At 43.7% G+C, this 18440-nt stretch overlaps 2 protein-coding genes across 7 annotated transcripts in view; one reads left to right on the forward strand and one right to left on the reverse strand.

Annotated features, from left to right (window-relative positions):
• Window positions 1-13915, reverse strand: part of setd2 (SET domain containing 2, histone lysine methyltransferase) — a 101956-nt gene extending 88041 nt beyond the window's left edge. For 3 of the 5 annotated variants that reach the window (XM_080194492.1, XM_080194490.1, XM_080194487.1), the window contains exon 1: window positions 13163-13915. Coding sequence is in view for 1 of the 5 variants with exons in the window: in XM_080194488.1 (XP_080050614.1) it covers window positions 13163-13197 (35 nt within the window). In the remaining 4 variants the exon portion in view is untranslated. The remainder of the gene's footprint in view (window positions 1-13162) is intronic. The other 2 variants (XM_080194488.1, XM_080194491.1) reach the window with 1 other exon arrangement.
• A 73-nt stretch (window positions 13916-13988) lies between these two features.
• The window catches only part of LOC145346777 (tubulin delta chain-like), a 59833-nt gene continuing 55381 nt past the window's right edge, over window positions 13989-18440 (forward strand). Inside the window, exons 1-2 of one of the 2 annotated variants that reach the window (XM_080194498.1) lie at window positions 13989-14049; window positions 17132-17237. In XM_080194498.1, the coding sequence (XP_080050624.1) occupies window positions 17134-17237 (104 nt within the window). In that variant the 5' untranslated portion in view covers window positions 13989-14049; window positions 17132-17133. Of the gene's footprint in view, window positions 14408-17131; window positions 17238-18440 lie in introns of both variants that reach the window. The other variant, XM_080194497.1, reaches the window with a different exon arrangement.

The raw sequence follows: 18440 nt of genomic DNA on the forward strand, positions 1-18440 counted from the left end.
AATGTCTTGTACAACCTCACCATAACATTCCAACTCTTATGCTCAATACTTTGATTTATAAAGGCCAATGTTCCAAAAGCACTCTTTACGACCCTATCTAACTGTGACGCCACTTCTAGGGAATTATGTATCTGTACTCCCAGATCCCTCTGTTCTACTGCATTCTTCAATGTCCTACCACTTACCTTGTATGTTCGACCTTGGTTTGTCCTTCCAAAGTGCAATACCTCACATTTGTCTGCATTAAACTCCATCTGCCATTTTTCAGCCCATTTTTCTAGCTGGTCCAAATCCCTCTGCAAGCTTTGAAAACCTTCCTCACTGTCCACTACACCTCCAATCTTTGTATCATCAGCAAATTCACTGATCCAATTTACCACATTATCAACCAGATCATTGATATAAATGACAAACAACAATGGACCCAGCACTGATCCCTGTGGCACCACTAGTCACAGGCCTCCACTCAGAGGAGCAATCCTCCACTACCACTCGCTGGCTTCTTCCATTGAGCCAATGTCTAATTCAATTTACTATTTCTCCACTTATACCTAGCGACTGAACCTTTGTAACTAACCTCCCATGCGGGATCTTGTTAAAGGCCTTACTGAAGTCCACGTAGACAATGTCCACTGCCTTCCCTTCATCCACTTTCCTGGTAACCTCCTCAAAAAACTCTAATAGATTAGTTAAACATGGCCTACCATGCACAAAGCCATGTTGACTCTCCCTAATAAGTCCCTGTCCATCCAAGTATTTGTAGATCCTATCTCTTAGTACTCCTTCCAATAATTTACCTACTACTGACATCAAACTTACCGGCCTATAATTTCCAGGATTACTTTTAGAAGCTTTTTTAAGCAATGGAACAACATGAGCTATCCTCCAATCATCCGGACCTCACCCATGGATACAGACATCTTAAATATACCTGCCAGGGCCCCTGCAATTTCAACACTAGTCTCCTTCAAGGTCCGAGGGAATACCCTGTCCAGTCCTGGGGATTTATCTACTCTGATTTGCCTCAAGACAGCAAGCACCTCCTCCCCTTTAATACGTTATAGGTTCCATGACCTCCCTAATTGTTTGCCTTATTTCCGTAGACACCATGCCAATTTCCTTAGTAAATAAAGATGCAAAAAACCCATTTAATATCTCCCCCATTTCTTTTGGTTCCATACAAAGCCGACCACTCTGATCTTCAAGAGGACCAATTTTATCCCTTACTATCCTTTTGCTCTTAATATACCTGTAGAAGCTCTTAGGATTATCCTTCACCTTGACTGCTAAAGCAACCTCGTGTCTTCTTTTAGCCCTCCTAATTTCCTTAAGTAGTTTCTTGCACTTTTTATACTCAAGCATCTTATTTGTTCCCTATTGCCTGTACACGTCATATATCTGTCTTCTTCTTTATCAGAGTTGCAATATCCCTCAAGAACGAAGGTTCCTTATTTTTATTCACTTCGCCTTTAATCCTGACAGAAACATAAAAACTCTGCACTTTCAAAATTTCTCCTTTGAAGGCCTCCCATTTACCAATCACATCCTTGCCAGAGGACAGCCTGTTCTAATCCACGCTTTTTAGATCCTTTCTCATTTCTTCATATTTGGCCTTTTTCCAGTTTAGAACCTCAACCCGAGGATCAGATCTATCTTTATCCATGATCAAGTTGAAACTAATGGCATTATGATCACTGGAACCAAAGTGTTCCCCTACACACACTTCGGTCGCTTGCCCTAACTCATTTCCTAATAGGAGATCTAATATTGCATCCTCTCTGTATATTGATTGAGAAAATTTTCCTGAACACATTTTACAAACTCCACCCCATCTAGACCTTCAACAGTATGGGAGTCCCAATCTATATGTGGAAAATTAAAATCCCCTACTATCACAACTTTATGTTTCTGGCAGTTGTCTGCTATCTCTCTGCAGATTTGCTCCTCCAATTTTCGCTGACTATTGGGTGGTCTATAATACAACCCCGTTAGTGTGGTCATGCCTTTCCTGTTTCTCAGCTCCACCCATACGGCCTCAGTAGACAAACCCTCTAATCTGTCCTGCCTGAGCACTGCTGCTTAATTTTCCCTCACTAGCAATACCCCCCCCTCCCCTCAACCTCTATCATGTCTGAAACATTGGAACCCTGGAACATTGAGCTGCCAGTCCTGCCCCTCCTGTAGCCAAGTTTCACTAATGGCTATAATGTCATAATTCGATGCGTCAATCCATGCCTTCAACTCGTCTGCCTTCCCCATAATACTCCTGGCATTGAAATAGACACACCTCAGAAGATTATTATTACCACCACACACAACCCTTCTATTTGTGATTTTGCATGAACTAATAACATCATTTATTTTCACCCCCACTCCACTACCTGCTCTGGCACTCAGGTTCCCACCCCCCTGCAAATCTAACCCTCCCCAATAACACTAGTAAACCTCCCTGCAAGTATATTGGTCCCCTTGTAGTTTAGTGTAACCCATCTCTCTTGCACAGGTTCCACCTGCCCCAGAAGAGGTCCCAATGATCTAGAAATCTGAAACCTTGCCCCCTGCACCAATTCCTCAGCCACGTGTTCATCTGCCTGAGCATCCTACTCTTAGCCTCACCGACACATGGCGTAGGTAGCAATCCTGAGATTACTACCCTCGGGGACCTGCTTTTTAAGTTCCTATCAAGCTCTCTATACTCACTCTTCAGGATCTCCATGCTCTTCCTTCCTATGTCACTGGGTCTGATGTGTACCATGACATCTGGCTGATCACCCTCCCATTTCAGAATGCTGTGCACACGATCAGAGACATCCCTCACTCTGGCACCTGGGAGGCAACAAACCATCCGGGAGTCTCTGTCATGACCTGTCTGTGCCTCTGACTATTGAGTCCAGTTCAGCCAAATATTTTTTATTCGTTCTTTAGATGCAAGCCTTACTGGCCAGCCCAGCATCTAGGCATAGTGGTTAGTACTACTACCTCACAGTGCCAGGGACCCAGGTTCAATTCTGGCCTCAGTTGACTGTCTGTGGAGTTTCTACATTCTCCCCATGTCTGCGTGGGTTTCCTCTGGGAGCTCCAGTTTCAGGAGTCAGGGAGGTGAGTTACTGCTGCAGAATTGCGTTTAGCTACAGTATTTATGCGGCTGGTCAATGGTGACCCCCCCACCCCCCAGAGTGTTATAGATGGGGCTTACAGCAATAGCAATGCCATTAAATGTCCAGCAGAGATGGTTAGATTCCCTCTCATTGGAGATGGTCACTGCTTGGAAATTGTGTTACAAATGTTACTCGGCATTAATCACACCAAGCCTGAAGGCTGTCCACTTCTTCATTTGATTTATTATTGTCATATGTATTGGGATATTGTGAAAGGTATTGCTCCTTGTACGCTATATAAACGAAGCATACTGTTCATAAAGTACACAGGGGAGAAAGAAAGGAGAGTGTGCAGAATGTAGTGTTTCAATCATAGCTAAGGTGTAGAGAAAGATCAACTTAATATATGGTAGGTCCATTCAAAGGTCTGATGGCAGCAGGGAAGAAGCTGTTCTTGACTCAGTTTGTATGTGATCTCAGAATTTTGTATCTTTTCCTGATGGAAGAAGGTGGAACAGTGTATGTCCAAGGTGCACGGGGTCCTTGATTATACTGGCTGCTTTTCCGAGGCAGCAGAAATGTAGACAGAGTCAGTGGATTGTTGCATGCAGGCCTGGCCTATGACCTGCTTCAGTATCCAAGTAGTTACATACGGTATTGAATCAGCATCCATACCCAATTCTGACTTGATGATGGACACAAGGTCATTAATGAAAGAATGGAAGATGATTGGCATACTGTCCCAAAGAGCTCTTGCAATAGTGTCCTGGGCTGAGATGATTGGTCTCAAACAACACTCATCTTCCTTTGTGCTGGGTATGATTCCAAGCAGTTTCTCCCCCCGCCGATTCCCATTGACTTAAATTTTGCTGGGACGCCTTAATGCCACGCCCGGTCAAACTCAGTAGCTTTCACCACACTTCTGGAATTCAGCTCATTTGTCTACATGTGGTCCAAGGCTGTAATGAGGTCTTTGTTTGAACAGGGTACATTTGATGGATTCCAGATGGAGGATTGGTGAGCCAGTTGTTGTTGAGTAAGTGCTACTTGACAGTACTGCCAATGACACCTTCCATCACTTTGATGACGATTGAGGGTTGACTGATGGGGCAATAATTGGCCAGATTGGATTTGTCCTGTTTTTTGTGTGGACAGGACATACCAGGGCAATTTTCCACATTGCTGGATAGCTATTAAAGTTGTAGCAGTACTGGAACAGAGGAGGCTGGCAAGTTTTGGAGCTCAAAAATTCAGCAGTATATCTGGGATGTTGTCAGGGCCCATAGCCTTTGCTGTATCTGGCGCCTTCAGCCGTGAATTGAATTAACTGAAGATCTGCATCTGCGACAGTGGAGATCTCAGGAGGAATTTGAGACGGATCATCCAATTAGCATTCCTGGTTGAAGAGGGTTGCAAATGCTTCAGCCTCATATTGTACTCTGATGTGCTCCATCATTGAGACTGGGGATGTCTGTGGAGCCTCCTCCTCCAGTTAGTTGTTTCATTGCCCACCTGAGTATGTCGGGATTGCCTCGCTCTGTCTATGGCATGCTGCTTCCGCTGCTTAGTCCTGTGTCGTAGCCTCACCATGTTGGCATCTCACTTTCAGGTATGCCTGGTACAGCTTCTGAAAATCTGGCAGTTTAATGATCACCATTAATGAGATTAGCATTATTCCTGATTTATTCATTAATATTAAATTCCCCAGCTATGGTGGGGTTTGAACTCATGACTCTAGAGCACCAGTGCAGGCCTCTGGAATACTGGTCCAGTAACATGACCACTATGCTACTGTAACTCTCTGAGCAAGTGAAACAGTCACAAAAATTAAATATCAAAACACAACCCAGTTCATTACGATTATTTTTTAAATATTCATTTGTGGGATATGAGCGTCACTGGTTGGCCAGCATTTATTGCCCATCCCTCTATGTAGGCCCGACCAGGCAAGGATGGCAGATTTCCTTCCCTAAGGGTCATTAGTGAACCAGATGGGTTTTCCCGACAATTGGCAATGGTTTCATGGTCATCAGTAGATTCTTAATTCCAAATATTTTTAATTGAATTCAAATTCCACCAACTGCCATGGCAGGATTCAAACCCAATTTCTAGAACATTAGCTGAGTTTCTGGGTTAATAGTCTAGCGCTGATACCAGTAGGCAATCGCCTACCCAGTTACATCACCCCTTTCTCCAGGGGAATTACTGCCTATAGGATATGAACAAGAAAACTTTTATTGCTGCAGTGACTTTTATTCCCAAGAAACTTCCAATAAAGTAACTACCTGGTGTGAGATGCTGTGTGGATTAACTGCTATTTTGCAGGAAAAGCAGCAACCTGGCATTCTAACAACAGTTATTTTGAAATTCATTCTTGGGCGTCATGAGAAAAGCCAGCATACATTGTTCCTCCCCAGTTGCCCAGAGTGGTTACAACTGAATGGCTTTTTAGGCCATTTCAGAGAGTGTTTAAGAGTCAACCAAGTTAGTGTGAGACTGAAATCACATGTAGACCAGATCAGGTACCAAAAAGCAGGTTTGCTGTCAATAAAAGACATCGGTGAACCAGAGGAGTTTTCAACAATTCATGGGTAGTATGGTGGCACAGTGGTTAGCACTGCTGCCCCACAGCGCTAGGGACCCAGGTTCGATTCCCGTTTGGGTCACTGTCTATGCAGAACCTGCACGTTCTTCCAGTGATCGCGTGCGTTTCCTCCGCGTGCTCTGGTTTCCTCCCACAGTCCGAAAGATGTGCTGGTTAGGTGGATTGGCCATGTTAAATTTGCCCCCAGTGTACCCAAACAGGCACCAGAGTGTGGCGACTCGGAAATTTTCGTAGTAACTTCATTGCCATATTAAAAAATGAGCCTACTTATGACACGAATAAATAAACTTTAATTTGATAGCTTATTGGCCCTTTTACTGGTACCAGCTTTTTAATTTCTCGATTTTCAAAACTGAATTCAAATTCTGAAACTACAACAGTGGGATTTGAACTCATTCTATCTTGATCATTAAAACAGCAATGCTGCCACTGCACCACTCACAGCAATGCAGGGGGATTTTTTTAATATCCACCTCAACATTAGAGGCAGCACCTCAGTTTTTAACCTCCCATTCAACAAAGTATGGTACCTAGAACACTGCAGCACTCCCTCAGTACTGAAATGTCAGCCTAGATTATGTGCTCCAGACCTCAATCAGGGTTTAATCCCACAACAACCTCAGAAATGAAGCTACAAACTGAGGCAAACCTGAAAATTTTAATTTCAAAACATATAATTTAATGATTTTTCTGAAAAAAGGGTAATTAAACAGTCAGAGTTTTGACTCCTTGGTATCGAACGTTTCAAAGCTGAATATGGGGGATTTATCAATGCATTCAAAGTAATAAAAGGGTTCAAAAGATAAAAAGAGGAAAACAATTTTTTTTGGTTTGGGGAGTCCAACCCAAGAGGGTACAATCTTGAAAGCAGAAATCAGTTGTTCAGGGGTGAACTAGAAAGTACTTCTTCACAGAGTGAAACTTTCTTCCCCAAAAGGCTGCAGATATTGGGCCAACTGAAATGTTTAACACTGAGGTTGATAAATTTTTGTTGAGTAAGGACATAAGGGATATGGGCCAAAGATGGGTAAAAGACACTGAGATTGGGATCAGTAATGCTTTAATTGAATTGACACAGGAAACTAACGTTAATGAATGGCCTACTCCAGTCCATGTGCAAGAACATTGTGTGTTAAAAGACTGTACTTGGCGACTATAGACCTATCACCAGCGATTAGAAGAATTAAAAGGTAACAATTTCTTACTTATTTGTTCCTGGGACATGGGCGACACTGAAAAATTTGGCATCTAATTTCCACCCCTAGATATCTAAAGCTGGTGGTCATGGTGTACCTTCTCAAATGGGGTTGAACTACCTATCAGTTGTCATGTGATGGAATGGTAGCAAAAGCTCGAGGGGCTGAATGGCCTGTTCTGTGAAGCATTATCGTGTGTTCGAGCCCCATTTTGCTTTCCAAGCCCAGAAAAACAACTTTTCAAACTGAATATTTTTGACATCTGCCTCATTCCAACTACCACACATCACTTACACCAGCTGGTTAATAGAATGCTATTGTTCATTGAGGGGAATTGAATAGAAAAGTGAGGAGGTTAAAATTCGGTTAGACAGCATTGGTGAGATCACATCTGAAATATTGTGTACAGTATCAGTCTCCTTATTTAAGGAAGGATGTAAATGCATTGGAAGCAGCTCAAAGAAGGTTCAGTAGACTAATACCTGGGATGGATGGGTTGCCTTATGAGGAAAGGTTGGAGACGCTAGGCTTGTATCCACTGTAATTTAAGGTAAGGAATGACTTGTTTTAAACATATAGGATATTGAGGAGACTAGACAGGGTGGATGTGGAGAAGATGCCCTCTCCTCGGGGCGGCGGGGGGAATGATCTATAACTCGGAGTCACTGTTCAGAAATGAGCTGTCGCTTATTTAAGACAGAGACGAGATGAGGAGAAACTTTTTCTCTCAGAACGTATTTAGCACGCTCTTCCTCAAGAGGCAGTGGAAGCAGTGACTTTGAATATTTTTAAGGCAGAGGTAGATAGATTCTTGAATAGCAAGGGGGTTATCAAGGATAGGCAGGAATACTAAGTCATGATCTGATTGAATGACAGAGTAGCTGAGTGGCCTATTCCCAATTTGTCTGTTCGTATCGGAGTTGCTGATTACCAAAAATAAAAATCATAAATGAGAAAGAAAAATGTAATTTACCCAAGAGAGCGAAACTGAGTCAATTCGTAAGTCGAGAGTGCATCGGGTAAGTTAAAAACCCAACTGAAATCAAGCTTCTTGTACTGAATTAGGACGGTTCAAACTTGTCTGAAATCAGATCCTTATAGTCATTGTCCACCATGAACTCAGACCTAAACTCCAGAGTTTCCAAAAACGGAGGCTCAAGTCACACCCTTACAAAATAACAATCACTGTTCCCCAACTTGGTAACAGGAACACTGAGGGCACTCAAGAAGTGAGCCTCTGCAGCAATACTGTGCAATATGACCCCACTCAGACCCGTTCTAGAGTGAAGCTGTGGCACATCTGGTGCCCTCTGTGTATTCCCAGGCTGATACAGTGTGTATGGACCAGAACTAATCACACTCGATTTGTTGACATCCAACCGAACACTGCAGTGCGCACCATTGGGTAAATTGACCCCAATTCTGTATTATCACGCCTTACTCTGTTTATTCACCATGATGCTACAACCCTCTGGGAAGTCCAGCAAATTGAAGACAATATATCGCCCCATTCACCAGGACCTCAGCAACATCCCTCAACATTTGCAGCTGCATCAATTCTATGAACCCATGAATTAATCTTCAACAATGCAACTTCAACTGGAAAACCACATAGAATGGTTTGTCACAAGAGGTCACCAACACCTTGTGAAAGACACTGACACAGAAAATCCCTGGCTTCTTAAGCATACAAGAAATTAGAGCTGGAGCAGGTTACATAGACCCTCGAGCTCCAACTATTCAATACCACGGCTGGGCGGCACAGTGCTTAGCACTGCTGCCTCACAGCCCCTGGGACCCACATTCGATTCCCAGCTAGGGTCACTGTCTGTGCGGAGTCTGCATGTTCTCCCACTGCCTGCGTGGATTTCCTCCAGGTGTTCCAGTTTCCTCCCACAGTCCGAAAGATATATGGTTCGGTGGATTGGCCGTGCTAAATTCTCCCTCAGCGTACCCGAACAGGTGCCGGAATGTGGCAACCAGGGGATTTTCACAATAACTTCATTGCAATAAGCCTACTTGTCACACTAATAAACAAACTTTAAACTTGATCTGAACTTCCACTTCCCTGTTTGTTTCCCTTAACTCCCTCAGCTCAAAAACTCGTTGATCACAGCTTTGAATATATTTAACGATTCAGCCTCTACTATCTGGGGTAGAGAATTCTAAAGACTCACAACCCTCCAGGTGAAGAAATTTCTTCTCGTCTTCACTCAGATGGGAGACCCTTTATCTGAAACTCTGCCCTTCCAGCACCTATCCTGTCACCTTCCTCATGCACAACATTGAACTGCATGAATGCTGCCAGATGAGAACCTTTGCTGCACAAATGGAAAGTGGAAAACTCTTCACTGCTCGACTATAGTTACCCAGAACTGTAGTTACCATGGAACAAAGAGCAGCCCAATGTGCAATCCACAAATGTGGCACAATTATCTGGTTCCAACACGTGAATATAAAATTCTAGCCAGTGCTCTATATCCACATCAGCTATAACAGAGAGAGAGACAGGCAAGAGGGGAACCTGCGCCTCCATCCCCATGGACTTTGAATTCTGGTCTGAGGCATGAAAAGGCACCACTCCAATGACCCCCCCACCCCCGCCAACTGAAGTTTCTTCCCCCACTGCCCATTTTAATGAATGAACAAAGGAGGTCCAATGTCATCAATCAAAAAGACAGCACCAGAAGTGCCTTAGGAAGTGTCGCCAATAAAATGTAGACAAAGTTTAATTAACTAAAACCTAGAATTCCAAATTAAGATATTGTCCGTACCACTTTGAGACACTTTACGCCCTACATGTTCACTCATTGTGGGTGGTTTCATTTCTCAGAGATTCTCAATCACCTCGAATGACCCCAGGTAAAGGATCCCACGGCTCTGTTCAATGATGAACAGGGGAATTCCCCTGGTGAACTGACCAATAATTATCCCTCAACTGCCATGAAACATAGTGTGATCAATTATTTAATTGCTGTTTTTGGATGCCTGCTATGTACAAATTGGCTGTTACACATTCTACATTAAAACAGTGAGGATATTTCATTGGCTGTGAAGTGGTTTGGGTCAGCCCGAGATGATGAATGGGTGCTCTGCAAATCTTGCTTTCTCGGAACCTGTTCTTGCACCAAGCCTTCAATTTTCCATCATAAGTTCTCCCTCTAGGTTTGGTGCATCTGTTCCAGTTGCTGTAGTATTCCACTCAAGCTTATCATGCCCTCCCAAGCCACAACCTTATTTCATACAGATGCAACCTACAATAGCTCTTCTGGGAGATAGTGAATGTATCTGCACATTCTAGCGTTAACACTGAAATCCACAGAGAACAATGGCAACCCCGCAAAGGCCAAAGTCGAATATTAACTCCCAAACTGCCCATTCTTTGCGGTTTCCTAACTCAATTATCAAAAGCACCTTGCTTAAAATATATCCCCAATCAGCATGCTTTCTCCACCAGGGAATCCATTGATTCCCCTCATGTCCATGATCAAGGCAGAATGTGATTTAGTATTGAGGGATATGGACCTATACTCTCCATTGCAGCCAAAAGACAACAACCCACCCAACGAGGTTCAGTTACCATGTGCAGAAGGGAAGGAGGGCGGGCTGGGGGTTGGTGAGAAAATGTGGGTTTCAACGGCCAAGGCCAGAGCTGCCCGCCTTTAGGTGGTGGAGCTAGGGCCTCCTTTGGCCGCTGCAGTGTTTGTGGTGGATTCAGGCAATTGAATGGCTGTGGATTGGTTAAAAGCTGGTGTGGGACTGGAGTCGCGTATCGGGCAGACCAGGAAGACAGCAGTTTTCCTTCTCTAAGGGGCATCAGGAGTGAGTTGGGCTGCTATAAAACCCTGACAACTTCATGATCACTTTTAGTGGTGGCTGCTTTTTACATAAGAACATAAGAAATAGGAGCAGGAGTAGGCCATCTAGCCCTTCGAGCCTGCCCTGCCATTCAATAAGGTCATGGCTGATCTGTTGTGGCTCAGTTCCGCATTCCCGCCTTCTCCCCATAACCCTTAATCCCCTCGCTTATCAAAAACCTATCAACCCGTGTCTTAAAAATATTTAGCGAGGCAGCCTCCACCACTTCAACGGGCAGAGAATTCCAGAGATTTTATTTCCCCGATTGAAAATTTGAGCTCAATTTTAACAAACTGCCAAGTCGTGTGACCTCTAAATTATTAGTATAGGACTCTGGATTACTATTCCACTAACACAATCACTACACCATACCCAAAATCAATGCCATGCTACTCCTGATGGACATGAGGTGGAGATGCCAGTGTTGGACACCAAGTTAAAGTCCAACAAACATGTAAACCTACCTCCACTCATTTGATAAAGGAGCGGTGTTCCGAAAGCTCGTGCTACCAAATAAACCTGTTGGACTTTAACCTGGTGTTGTGAGACTTCTTACGTCTGATGGAAGCTGGGGATGTTTGAGGACAAGATGAGCGTTGGAGATGGCTGGAATACTGTATCTGTAATAACACCTATGCTTACACACTCAGAACAGCAATGGCATATTGAGGAAGCTCTGCACAGTGGTGTTATTATTTAGTTGAGACATTAAACTCAGGCCCTGTGTACCCCCATGGTTATATTTAAAAGGCTCTGGTTCTATTCGAAGAGCGGGGATGGTCTCCCTATTGTCCTTGGGTGACATTTATCCCACAACCAACACCATTAACAAAAAAATCCCCCCAGCTGATTATTAGTCTCATTGCTTTCTGTGGGTCCTGGCTGTGCACAACTTGGCTGCCAAGTTAGCCAACAATGACCCTGTGTCAAAAGTACTTTGTTGGTTGTTGTAAGTGCCTTGAGATGTTCTGCGGCAGTAATGGGTGCTACATGAATGTAAGTTTTTTCCTTCAGTTGAAAACTCAGTGGCAGGTCAGGCTGATTAGTTTCTTGCCCCACAACTGAACTTCATTGTGCAGAGAAATAAACACACATACAAAAGGATAAAAGTAGGAAAGCAAAATGCGAAGCAAAAGCTCAAAACCCTCATCAGCACAGACCGTGCCGGGAGGTGTAAATAAAAGAGAACAATCCATTCTTTCTGGTTCTTCCCCCTCCAAACTTGCTTATTTCGTCGATGAGGGGTCCTTACCCACATCATGAACTCACCTTTACCTTCTCCACGATCAACCTGTATTTCTAGATTATTCTACAGGTTTCTCATTTCAATAGGTACAGTTTATCAAGCTACAGCTTAGAAGATAATGTGTATAAAGGACTTCCTACCAGAATGAGGGATTGAGGACAGAGAGTCCTCCCTCATTTGAATATTTGTTGTTTCATTTTTAAAAGAAAAAGTGATATTCTGCCTGTGGGATTTACAAAGGTCACCCCCAGTCCAGCTGATTCACAATTAGTGAAAGTCTTAAAAAAAAACTTGCACGTGCTTTACTCAAATTGATCCCAAGTGTTCTCCCTCATGGCTATGTGAGTTTATGATAACAGCTTAAAATGACTCAAGATGGCATCCAACTGTCTTCTTGGCTAAACGATGGCCACTATGTATTTGGGTTTTGACTAGCTACGTTGCCCAGTCTGGTGTTTACTGCCCCCTTTTATTCTGTCCCCATTGTGTCCGGTGTCATGCGATGGGGCCAATTGCTTAGTGTTTTATACCAAACACGACCACTTTGCCAAGTAAGAGAGCCACCGTCCCTCCCCCACCTCTCTTTAACTGATCCCTCTCTCCATGTACTCCACCCACCATTCTCCCTGCCTGTATAACCACTGCCCAGCTAAAAGCTAAACCATGCTCCTCTCTTAGGCCCAGTGCTCCCCATCAACGCACACTCCTGAGGTGCCGCAAGCTTCTTCACCCGCCCGCCCATTGCATGTACGTGAGCGTCGTGGATTTTGGGCCTTGCTTCTCTCTGAAGCTAGGCTGTGTGTAATTTTTCGTCTTCCCCCTTTCAAAGTTTGCCCGCCATTTATTTCACCTTCGAGCCGAACGAGGTTGGGAGATGGCTGAAGGCAAAATAGGAGTTGGTGGGATGGGATTAAAACATGAGGGAGAGGAGAGTGTGTGACCATCACAGGGGCCTGGTCTCTAAGCCCTTCAAGACCATCGCCTTTAGGGCACTGCGCCCCAAAACAGTCCAAACTCGTGGGGTTATTTTTTTCCCCCCGTGTGTTTGTTTTGCCACTCTCTCTCTCTCTCATTTCATTTCCTAAATGCAAGTTTTACTGGAAATCCGCCGCGTACCAATTATATAAATCAATTGAGTGATAATATTTTGATCACTTACTCGGTCGGGTGCTCTGGGTCATAAGCGTCCCCCATCTTCAGCGAGCGGCGCTATTTTACTCAAAACATTCAGCATTAAAAAGAAAAAAAATAATAAAGCAGCGAGAAAAGAAAAAATTCCCCCAGCGATTCTGGAAGCCGGCGTGTAAATTTCCCCCTGGGCTGTGAATTTCTCTTCCACCTTCCTTTTGGAACGTTGAGACTTTTCCTCCTCAAGCGAGTGGCAACTCGACGTTCCGAAATTAGAATCCCGGCGCCCGCGACGTTCCGAAATTAGAATCCCGGCGTCCGCGACGTTCCAAAATCGAACCTTTTTGTATCAATTCTCTGCTCCGATCCGATACAAATGTTGCCCTTCAGCTTCGTTCCATGCTCGCTGCTCCGCTACCGGTCGCCTTGTGAGGCATCCTCACTCGAAGCCCTTCTGTCTAAAACATCCTTTCCATATATTATTCTACCGTGTGTGCGTATCTATATACATATATAAATCAGGCACACAATCTTTTTTTTAATCCTCTGTCCCCCTCAAAAAAAACTATAACGTTAAAAAAACCTTTCCGTCAGAAAGGAACGCAATTCCTTACAGTCAAACCCATTTTAATTTGTATTTTTTCTCTCTGCGGGTTCTCTCTTGTTTTAAGCACACATTCTATATGTGTGTGTATTTTTTTAGGCTCGAGAAAGAACACTAGAACGATATACGTCCCTCCGTACAAACGGAAATGAACCGAGGCTTTTTTTTACTTTACAAAGTGACTGGGAATTTCCTGTGAAATTGACAGCCGCCCAGGCCAATCGAAAGTCGCGCCAGACCGCCCTGTGAAACTGACACAACAAGCGACATTTTATTATCGTTCATTCATGGAAGTTACTGCTGATAATAGTCAGGTTTGTCCCGGTTTCCTTTCCTCCTCTCGCAGTTAGGTTCTGGTTTGTTATTCCTCCAACCCTCCTCCCCGCTCTGACTTTTCCTTCTCCAAGTTGTATTTTGTTTCCAAAAAAAAGTCGACAACAGACGTAATTTAAACCTGTTGGACTTCAGTCGGGTGTTGTGAGACCTCTTACTGTAGTTTAACAAGGCTTGCCAACAGCAAGAATGAAGCTTGGTTTGTTAAATCTGTTTATAGCTCATTTAGAAAAATAACTTTGCCCGTAATCCGTTTTTTAACATGACATCGTCCATTTGGAGTCACTTTCTTTGGGAGATCGAGAGGCAGTTTTCTGCATCATCGTATTAAACCGCCAGGTACTGTAAGTTTGTTTCCTCTCTCTCCGGTACATGCCTCCTAGGCTACGGAGTGTGACCAGTTGAGTAATTGTAGTGTGGAACACGTTGTAGAGTGATAACACGTGAATCACTGATGTGTTCAGAGCTTTTGGAAACAAAAGTTTAACTGCTTTCCGACGCGTCCCGACAGGCACAGTGTAGTCCTTGAATTTTCCCCTTGGTGCCAACTCTTTCAAAGAGCTTTCCAATTGTTCCTCCTCCCTCCTCTTTCCCCGCGGTCCTACATTTTTTTTCCTTTCTAGATATATACATGTCAAATTCCCTTTTGAAAACTGGAATTGCTGAAATCGCCTTTTAACAACAACTAACGTGTAAATCCAGTCGTCCTCATTTGCTATTTAGTTCTTTTGCCAATTGCGTTAAATCCTTTATTATTTATTTATTAGTCACAAATAAGGCTTACATTAACACTGCAATGAAGTTACTGTGAAATTCCCCTAGTTGCCACAATCCGGCGCCTGTTCCGGTCAATGCACCTAACCAGCACATCTTTCTGAATGTGGGAGGATACCGGAGCAGACACGGAAGAGCAAGCAAACTCCACACAGTGACCCAAACCGGGAATCAAACCCTGGTCCCTGGCGCTGTGAGGCAGCAGTGTTAACTACTGTGCTACCAAGTTCTAATTTTATAGATCATCTGCCTCAGTACCTTGAGTTCCATCTTGTACCTTTTTACCAATCTGGGGAAGCAAGATTTGGTTTGTAGTCACATTCCCAACTCAGAAAATGCTGGAATTGAACTTCAAGCAAGTGCCAGTTGGTAAAACTCTGAATAGTGTGTTGATATTTGTGTTTGCTGGGTGTCCCTGGATTCCCCTGCATCATGTGTATTATAGAAACATAGGCAATAGGAGAAGTAGGTGCTCGAGCCTGCCCCATTATTCAATATGATCATGGCTGATTCCCTACCTCAGCACCGGCACAGTGGTTAGCCCTGCTGCCTCACAGAGCCAGAGACCTGGGTTTGATACCCAGTTTTGGTCAGTGTCTGTGTGGAGTATGCACATTCCCCCCATGTCTGCGTGGGTTTCCTCCAGGTGCTCTGGTTTCCTTCCACAGTCTGAAAGACATGCTGGATAGGCGCATTGGCTGTGCTGAATTCTCTTTCGGTGTACCCAAAAAGGTGCCAGAGTGTAGCGACTAGGGGATTTTCACAGTAACTTCATTGCAGTGTTAATGTAAGCCTACTTGTGACACTGATAAGTAAACTAATAAGTAATAAGTAAGAATTGGACTTTGGATCGAATTGGATATAAACAAAAAAAATGTGTTTTTCAATAGGGGCAATGTCGATAAGTTGCTTTTACAATCTTCTCCATGCTGCCCCCTGAAGGGGATGGTACTAGACCAGCTTAGAAACGATTAAGAATCACCCACATCGTGTGAAATAGCGGCCAGATATTTGGGGGAAATTTACGAGGACAATGCCAGAATAGGGGAATTTAGCCGTGGGAGAGTCTGGAGATAGAGGTTGCCATGGGGAGAGTTCACTGTGGAATGTAAAATTATGAGGGGCCTTGATTGATTAGATGAGTCAACCTATTATTTCCCTTAGCTGAAAGGACAGTAATCAGGGGCGTAGATTTAAGTCATTGGCAGAAAGATCAGAGAGGTGTTGAGCATTTATCCAACTGTAGGGTGATGGGGTTGTGAAGTTCATTGTCTGAAAGAGTGCTAGAGGCAGAAACCCACTTAACATTTAAAAAAAACATACTTGGATGTGGACTGGAAGTGCATTGACCTCCAGGGCTATGGATTAAGAGGGATTAGGCTGGGTAGCTCTTCTTCAGCTGGTGCAGACACAATGGGCTGAATGGTCTCCTGTGTAGTATATTTTCCACATTTCTATCTAATAGGATTGGTGGCTTCCCTTCCCTGAAGGGCCTTAGTGTTTACTCTTGGGTTTTTGTGATATTTCCCTCCACCTTACTTTTAGTGGTGACAGTCTGACCTCTGAGTCGGAAAGTCATGGGTTCAAGTCCCACTCCAGGACTTGAGTACAGAAACCAAGGTTAACACTCCAGAGCTGTACTGAGAGAGAGCATTGCTGTTTTGGAGATGCCATTTTTTGGAGTGGTGGTGGTGGGCGCGCTCCAGAAGCCTGCTTAGGTGAATGTAAAAGCTCCCATGGCAGTATTTTGAAGAAGAGCAGAGGAGTTGTACCTGATGTCCTGGGCAATATTTATCCCTCAATCAACGTTATAAAAACAGATGATCAGGTCACTAACACAGTGCTGTCTGAACGTTTCACCTTTTGCAAAGTATAAATTAGCTGCAGGGCTTTTTTAACATTAAATCGGTGATTACACTTCAAAAGCACGTCATTGACTGTAAAGTGCTTTGAGATATCCAGTGGTATTGAAAAACAGAATAGAAATGGCAATCTTTCTTTTCTCTAAACATCTAATCTCGATTTTAACCTGATCTGTACTGTAGAAGGTGAGCTGGATGCTATTTTTACATCTTTCCCAGTTTTGAAATCAGTGAGGGTAAAATCACTCAGGTTGCAAAACAGATGACTGTCTCCATGTTACTCCTTTCTCATTGGTGGTCTGTGCTAAAATTGGACCTTTATCTTCGTTTTTCTCCTCTTATTCCTTATTTTATCCTATGGACGCCATTCACTAGGGTTTGTCTTAGAAGTATGAGAAATGACCAACATCTTTTAATTTTCCTGTAGGAATGTCCACCATTTGGCTACAGATTGGGCAGTGTGGCAATCAAGTTGGACAAGAATGGTGGAAATTTGTTGACAATGAAAAGGCTCCAAATTCTGCTGTGGACAGGTGAGTGATCTCAGCCATGGAGAGACTGTGTCCATGGCTGAGAGGCAGTGAATCAGGGACAATTAGGGGTCTCAAGATTGAGATCAGTAGATTTTTTTTGTTGGGTAAGGGTAAAGAATAAGAAAAGGAGAACAACTAAGATAAAGGTCCAATTTTAACATGACCACCAATGGGAAAGGAATTGGGTAAGATACAATGAGGACATTGCATAATCAAAAATATGGAGAAAAGGCAGGTCAACAGAGTTGAGCTAAGATCTAATTGGCTCATCAAATGTGAGGCAGGACCAAGGGGCTGAATGGCCTCTTCTTGTATGTAATGCCCTGTGTTCCAAAGTTGCATTCACTTTTCAAACTGGCCACTGGCACACCAAGGTCTTGATGTGGATATGCTGGCGTTGGACTGGGGTAAACACAGTAAAAAGTCTGACAACACCAGGTTTAAGTCCAACCGATTTATTTGATAGTAAACTCACTAGCTTTCGAGGTTACCCCCTTCGTCAGGTGAATGGAGAGTTCTGGCCTCAGACAGAGCATGTGCATAGACACATAGACACCAAGGTCTTGCCATTTGATGAGTCAATGAGTAAAAGTACTACTTGGTGTAGCACTAAGCACTAATTTAGATCTGTGAAACATAGAAACATAGGAATTAGGAGCAGAATTAGGCAATTCAGCCCTTCAAGTCTGCTCCACCATTCAATGAGATCATGGCTGCTCTCCTCCTGGCCTCAAATTCACCTCCCTAGCTGTTCCCCATATCCCTTTAACTCATTTTTAAAATCAGAAATATATCTGTCTTCTTGGAACCATTTAATGATGCAGATTCCACTGCTCTCTGGGGCAGTGAGTTCCACAAATTCACCAATCTGAGAGAAGTAGTTCCTCCTCATCTCAGTTTTAAATCTACCGCCTCTCAACCTATATCTGTGACCTCTTGTTCTAGATTGCCCCATAAGAGGAAACATTTGGTCTATGTTTACTTTATCAATCCCTTTTAAGGACAAAGAAAATTACAGCAGAAGAATAGGCCCTTCAGCCCTCCAAACCTGCACGAATGACCACGTTGCCTGACTTAACTAAAACCCCCTACCCTTCGGTGGACCATATCCCTCTGTTCCCATCTCATTCATGTGCTTGTCAAGACACCCCCTTAAAAGTTACTACCGTATCCGCTTCGACTACCTCCCCCAGCAATGAGTTC

Source organism: Carcharhinus amblyrhynchos, chromosome 8 (assembly GCF_965287045.1).
Source record: "Carcharhinus amblyrhynchos chromosome 8, sCarAmb.v2.hapA, whole genome shotgun sequence".
Classification (NCBI taxonomy): Eukaryota; Metazoa; Chordata; class Chondrichthyes; order Carcharhiniformes; family Carcharhinidae; genus Carcharhinus; species Carcharhinus amblyrhynchos.